We start from the raw sequence: 7,485 nt of genomic DNA on the forward strand, positions 1-7,485 counted from the left end.
GTTCGATACAATTTCGGTACAACAGGGAAAAAAAAGACATCTACTTTGCTCAGTTTCTTTTATTTTGATGTGAAAATGCTAAATATTATTACATGTTATATATAAAATCTGTTTTGTTTTCATTGTGAGTGTACACAAATAAAAGCAGACCTTTAACTACAAGCAACAGCACAAATAAAAATACAATAGAGTAAAGATACAAATAAAATAATCAGTGATTTTCAGGGGTTTTTTTTAGGTACAGAAATTGAAGTACGATTAAAGTAATCAAAGGTAAAACAGCATTGCATATTTGACTGTATAAATTAAAGATTACTCTTTATTAAAGTTACAAAAGCGATTCAATCAATAGCAGTGAGTGATTTCTTTGTTGTTGCTGTTTATTTAATATTAACTGTCACTTTAAGAGAAAGCACTGATACTGTACGCCCAGCCGGCTATGTCTGCTATAGGATACTTACCAAGACGGTCATTTTGACAGAATTTTGTGTGAATTTATCCATTAAAACACAATACTTCAGAGAGAGCTTCATATTTGCGCGCGTTCTGAGGCGCAGGTTTGTGCGCTTCTGATGAGCGCACGCACAAATCTTCTCACTGCGCGCGCGAGCTCGCGTCCTCTGGCTCTTAAATATTTGAGCTGGCAAAGCTTACATGACTTTAGTCTAAACACCGATATCAACGTGTGCTGTTCAGGTCTCACCTGTGCGCGCGCTATCAGCACCCGGGTGATGACGGAATAAATGCTCATATTCCAGCATAAGGCACTCGCATTGAACAAGAGTGAATGATTTGTCCACTTATTTTTATTTTTTTTCTCATCGCTGTTGTTATAATGTACTGGGAAGCCAGAATGCGCATCAATTAACAGAAACATACATTAGCCGAACCCTATTTGTTTTACATGTTATTTATAACAAACCACATGCGTTGTCAGAATTCAGTTGAACCGCGGTCCTAGCGCGTGCCGAACCGTGTGTGGAGAACCGTGCGGTTCGGTTTTTTTCCGCGAACCGTGCCACCCCTAATATATACACATATACATATATAATCTTATACATATACACATATACATATATATACCCATACACATATATAAATATATATACATATATATACACATATATATACACATTTACATACATATATACATATACACATACATATACACATATACATATTAGGGATGTAACAGTATGAAAATTTCTCATCACGATTATAGTGACCAAAATTATCACGGTTATCAGTATTATCACGGTATTGTTAAAATGTGCTGGAGATGTTCAAAAAGTACCGATACATAAATCACTTCACCAAGTTTTATACTTAAAAATCAAACAGCAAATAAAATGACTTTTTGTTTGCATAATCACTAAAACAATAACATTACCAATGAGGTCTGGATTTTAAATGACAACTTGACTGACACCAGTTTAATAGCATGTTCAAATAAATAATGTAAATGTTCAAATAAAGCTTTGAAAAAGTTTCATATAAAAGGTAAATCTCATATTTCAGCCTTTAAAGAAAAGAGTTAAGTCAAAATGATAAATGATTAATAAGGGGAAGGGGTGTGTGGCCAAGTATGGTGACCCATACTCTGAATTTGTGCTCTGCATTTAACCCATCCAAGTGTATACACAGTACTGAACATACACCCGGAGCAGAGGGCAGCCAATGCTGCAGCGCCCGGGGAGCAGTTGGGGGTTCGGTGCCTTGCTCCGAAGGGTCTCACCTCAGTCGTGGTATTGAGGGTGGAGGGTGGAGAGAGTGTTGCTTATTCACTCCCCCACCTACAATCCCTGCCGGCCTGAGACTCGAACCCACAACCTTCAGGTTACAAGTCCAACTCTCTATCCACTTATCTGCTCCATAAATAATTCTATATAGCTTATCTGAATTGTTTAAATGTGTAGAATCTACATAAGCTTGTTTTTCATCAACCGGTTAAAATTTACAGCAGGTCATGCAAATTTGGTCGTTTTTTGGCCAGACAGAAACTGCACACAGGCTGAATGTAAATAAGTGTCAGTAAATCCACTCTCTGACAGCAGGTGGCGCTTTATATGGAAAAGCTGAATTACAGCTGATTCCCGTGAACTCCGCGAACAAAGCAGTATTGTTTAAGAACACTTCCTTTAGGTATTACATGGAGCTGAGATGAAAACAAAATGCCATCGAATCGTTTCTGATAATTCATATAATTAATTCACTGATATATTCATTTGTATAATTCCCTCAGCACTCTTTTAAAACCTCCCAGCTTTTCCGCCCTGTTTTCACTCAGAATGAAACTACTCTGCTGCCGTGCGCTCGTGACACTGTTACACTCTGCTTTATGCTGGACAGTATTTATTTATCGTGAGTTGTTCATATCGCGGTAATCGAATACGGTTTTAATGATAATTAAAATATGAAACAGTAATACTAACCGTGGCGAATTTTATTATGATTTATCGTCAAACCGGTAATCGTTACATACATACATACATACATACATATATACATACACACATATAGAAATACAAATACAAAACTGTTCTTTTAAATTGAAACTTTTTAGCAATATTACTGTTTTTACTCTGTTTAATCAAATAAATTACTTCTTTTAAAAGCATAACAAAATCTTAATTATTTCAGACTGTTGACCAGTAGTGTATATTCCCTTTACTATATTACAAATACACCGCATTAGTAAGTAATACTGTTAAAAAAATGGGCAGGGATTATATATGGTTTTAAATGTCATAAAGGCTTCATTTATAATATTCTTTATTTCCTTTTGAAATATAACCAAAACATGATCTTGTTGTTGATTCTTTCACATTTCCCTTGCTTCTCCTCTCTTGAGCACATCCTTAACGACAGAACATGGGTAGGACCTCAAATTTGATTATTTACTGCAATTAAATTACAATTTGTCTGGCATCACCAGAGGATATGATGATGATCTGCTGTTTTCACGTAGAAAAGGCCATAGGCTAGATCTGCTTACCCTGGAGAAATGAGTCTCCCAGGCACTGAAATTAGAAATGAGTTTCATGGTAAGTTCACTGTGCAGTCAGGCATGGACATTAAGCCTCAAAGTAGAAATAACTTCAGATTCATTTGTTCCATCATTAATGAATTTGCATATAAATATGCAACATGGCAATAACCATACTGACACCAACAAAAACAACAAAAGTTGAATCATGTTTTTTTTTTTCCTATTTATTTTTATAGACCTATCACTTGTCTTATTCATTAATGTTTCATGTATAAAGTGAATGCCGAGCACCTCTAATGAGAAGCTGTCTTTAAATATTCTAAACCTCAATTCTGTATTAATTAAACACTCCATACAAGATTTTAATGATTTTTTTTAAAGCCTCATGATCTGTAGGGGGCAGCAATTCACTATTTCACACAAAAGTGCCAGCTAAACCCAAGGTGCATGTGAGGAGCCTGTCATAGCCTAACCTACAAAAACTCACAGTCAGTGTCAGTTCTATTAAACTATGAAAAAGACTGTATTGAATAGAGTTACACTTTCGTGTTCCTGTTTTAATAATCACTCAACGAATAAATTGTTACAACTAAAATGATTTAATAATAATACAGCCGATTAAAGAACAGCAGGTGTTAGGTGTTTCCACAATGTATTCCACACCAAAATCTGATTGTTTAGCAAATATAAAGTGTCTACAATTAGGGCGATGCATTTAGTGGAAAAGGTTTTTATTCCACTTTAATTTATTCCAGGTGAAACGTTTTTCCTCCACTTGCATACTTTTATAAACGTATAATACTGGCCATAGTTCAACTATTATCTAACAATTCTATTTATGCACCTTATGTAGACAATGCAAGCTTAGTGAATCATGACCCAAGCTAACTCCGTTTTGTTTATATATATATATATATATATATATATATATATATATATATATATATATCCACAGAAGATGCACTTCATTTCAGTGAAGAGGAACATCTGTTTTTATTGCAGTAAGTTAGATAAACGCATGAAACATTAACGTGCATATTATTTTTATGTGCTGACAGAAAAATGATCGGGTTTAAGCTCAAGAGCTAGTTAACAGAGGGCTGCTGACAGGTACCGTCGTGTATAATGATATGCCTTAAATTCCACTTTAAGCACTTAAAGTTGTCGGTCTGTTTCTGAGGGGGCGCGACGGTAATTACGCACAGCTATTGCGAAAGACGTATTATGATAAGGGCGTGGCTTCTGAATATTCATTAGGTTACGCAATAGAACGGTACGCAGCTTGATTAATATTCATGAGGCGGGGATGCTGCGCGCATCGGCAGAACTATTTCCATCGCCTGCGCAGACATGAGTTCATACAGCACGTCTGCGCAGGCGATGAGAGGGGCGGTGGAGAGCGTGTTTGATGCCCTCGTACAGTCATTTAAAAGGGGCGGGAATATACAAACAGTCCCGCATGTATAAAACTCTTGGAGACGCATGAAGTGCTGTGGAGTTTGGACATTACGCGTGACAGACTGACAGAGACGAACATGAGGAACATGCTCTCACTACTCACCGTTGTGACTGTTTATCTCGCGGTTTGGGGCGGAATCACTGCGGATGCTCAAGTTGGACCTGTGTTACGGAACTCCATCAGACATCTGCCCGCAGCATCCAGCCCGAGTGACGCGGTGAGCGCAAGCCCGCGCGTTACCGGCACCGCGGACAGCCACGCTCCGGTACGTGACCACGGGATGCTGAAACGCAGAGGATTTAAAAGGACTCAGTTTGAGATGATTTTTAAATTCCTTTGGGGTTTCATGACATGCATGTTCTTTTAAAGGAGCCGTTTAAATAAAGTTTATTGTGATGATTTGCTCTTCCACAGTCGCCGCACTGCGCCGCTGATGATGAGTGCAGACTCGGGGAGTTTTGTAACGGCTCTCGCGGAGTTTGTCTCTCGTGCCGCAGGCGGAGGAAGCGCTGCGCTCGCGACGGGATGTGCTGCGCTGGAAATCGATGCATCAATGGTGCATACCAGAGATCATTTTGTGTTTTATTCATTATAGTTTGTATGAAGATTGATTTTCTCATTCGTGTCTCTCTCTCAGGTGTGTGTCAACCTGCTGATACAGACGCTACCGGCACGGTAGATGCCGCTCTACCTGCTGGCAACACGGATGAGCCAAATGTGCCTGTAACACGTGGGCAGAACTTCACACATCCTAAAAGAACCACCAGCCTACCAAAACCACAGCAGCCACTCAAAGGTGTCAAATCTGTCTCTTCTGCTTCTCATCTTGGCTCTTCTACTCATTTCACCTCGTTTTGATTTGCTCATCTCTTCTTTGTCTTTTCTCCTCATCTTCATTCTTCTCGTCATCATCTCATCTCTTCTCGTCTTTTCTTATCTTCATTCTTCTCGTCATCATCTCTTCTCGTCTTTTCTCCTCATTTTCATTCTCGTCATCATCTCATCTCTTCTCGTCTTTTCTCCTCATCTTCATTCTTCTCGTCATCATCTCATCTCTTCTCGTCTTTTCTCATCTTCATTCTTCTCGTCATCATCTCATCTTTTCTTTGTCTTTTCTCTTCATCTTCATTCTTCTCGTCATCATCTCATCTCTTCTCGTCTTTTCTCATCTTCATTCTCGTCATCATCTCATCTCTTCTCGCCTTTTCTCATCTTCATTCTTCTCGTCTTCATCTCATCTCTTCTCGTCTTTTCTCATCTTCATTCTCGTCATCATCTCATCTCTTCTCGTCTTTTCTCATCTTCATTCTTCTTGTCTTCATCTCATCTTTTCTCCTTTTTTCATCTAATCTCCTTGTCTTTTCTCCTCATCTTCATTCTTCTCGTTTTTCTCCTTTCTCATTTCGTCTATTCTTGTCTCATCTATTTTCTTCTTTTCTCTTCTCATCTCATATCCATTATTTTTTCCAACTTGCCTCTTCTCATCGCTATTATATTCACCTTTCAAGTAATGACTTTGTCTCTCTTCTTTTCTCATCTACTCTCCAATATTTTGTGTCTCTTCTCCATATTGACCTGCCTTATAATAGACTTCTTGTCTGAACTCTCTTCTGGTCTCTCTTCATCTTTTTTTACATATCTCATCTCTTTTCAGTCTCCTGTTTTCTCCTATCATCCATTTTGTTTTGGGCTTTTATCTAATCTTTTTTTTTTTTTTTATAAAATCCCCAACCTGCTTTGCTACACATTTTTCATCTAGTTGTTGTCTCATCTCTTCTTAAATTCACAAGTCTGAATTCAAAACTTCCAGTACTTCTATGCTTGATTCCATAAAAATCTGGAGGAGTGAACGCTGATGTGATTTTTTAATCTGACAGGTGGCGAGGGCGAGACGTGTCTCAGGTCTTCTGACTGTGTGGAAGGGCTCTGTTGTGCCCGACACTTCTGGTCACGGATCTGTAAGCCTGTGCTGACGGAGGGACAGGTGTGCACACGTCACCGGCGGAAAGGAGCTCACAGTCTGGAGATCTTCCAGCGCTGCAACTGTGGCTCCGGCCTGACCTGCCGAGGCCAGAGAGAGAAACCTGGAGCAGAAATCAGAAACCTCCACACCTGCCAGCCGCGCTGACCCCGCAGAACCGCTCTCTGCTCCACACACACACCACGCGCACGCATGCAGACACACATGCAGCGGCAGCAAAGGAAAACTGATTCCACGGAAGGATGCACCAAAAAAAAGGACTGATCGTATTTCCTGGACGGATGCAGAGAAATTGCACCGTAGGGATGTTTCTTGTTGTACACTCTGCTATTTAAGACTTTTTTCCCTGGGTCATCACAAAAGGCAGATTGCTTTTGTTTCCCTTTATAAGGAACTTCTTATTCTTCTTGCAGTAAATTACTGTATTGTAAATACGTAGTCAGAAATTGCACTTAACACTGAGCATATGAATCCTGTAAAAGTAGCATTTTATGATTCAAACACATCAATATTGTAAATGTACAAGCCATATGATTGAGATGGTAATCAGTACTCTATTTTTATTTCAAGCAAATTGTAAAGATGTTTGTGTGATGAAAACATATAAATGATATGATAACAATTAATGGACTTTTTACGATTTGTACTGCCACAACTGCAATCTAAAGAAACCACTTAGGGAGGTTTTTAATAGTTTAACGACATGCACTGTTTGCTTTATTCCTCGGGTTACGCTTCCAGCATCACTTTAGTGTGACAAAAAATGCAATATATTCTGTGTAGCAAAGTCGCTTTGGATACATTTTGTTTTTTTTTAAATTCCTAAATTAATAAATGTAAACGTTAATGTGAAGAAGTGTCCTAATTCAATTAAGTAGAAAATAAAAGCTATCTATGTTTCCGCGATTGCCGATTACCACCAAAAAAATGTCAACTTGTATTCCAGTTTGTAAAAATAACCAAAAAAAACAAGTAGAAGTGCACTTTAAATTGACGTCTTTGGACAAACTACTTACACTTTCTGCTTATAGGCTTCCACTGCAACTTCATAGATTT

The 7,485-nt window shown here is 38.4% G+C and overlaps 1 protein-coding gene across 1 annotated transcript; it reads left to right on the plus strand.

Moving 5' to 3' along the window:
• The first annotated feature begins 4,284 nt into the window (after positions 1–4,284).
• Positions 4,285–7,280, plus strand: LOC306884056 (dickkopf-related protein 1-like). The gene is made up of 4 exons (XM_079439697.1): positions 4,285–4,713; positions 4,863–5,004; positions 5,086–5,244; positions 6,326–7,280. The coding sequence occupies exons 1-4, from the start codon at positions 4,525–4,527 to the stop codon at positions 6,574–6,576; spliced, it is 741 nt and encodes a 246-aa protein (XP_079295823.1). The 5' UTR covers positions 4,285–4,524; the 3' UTR covers positions 6,577–7,280.
• The last annotated feature ends 205 nt before the right edge of the window (positions 7,281–7,485 follow it).

Source organism: Barbus barbus, assembly GCF_936440315.1.
Source record: "Barbus barbus genome assembly, chromosome: 18".
Classification (NCBI taxonomy): domain Eukaryota; kingdom Metazoa; phylum Chordata; class Actinopteri; order Cypriniformes; family Cyprinidae; genus Barbus; species Barbus barbus.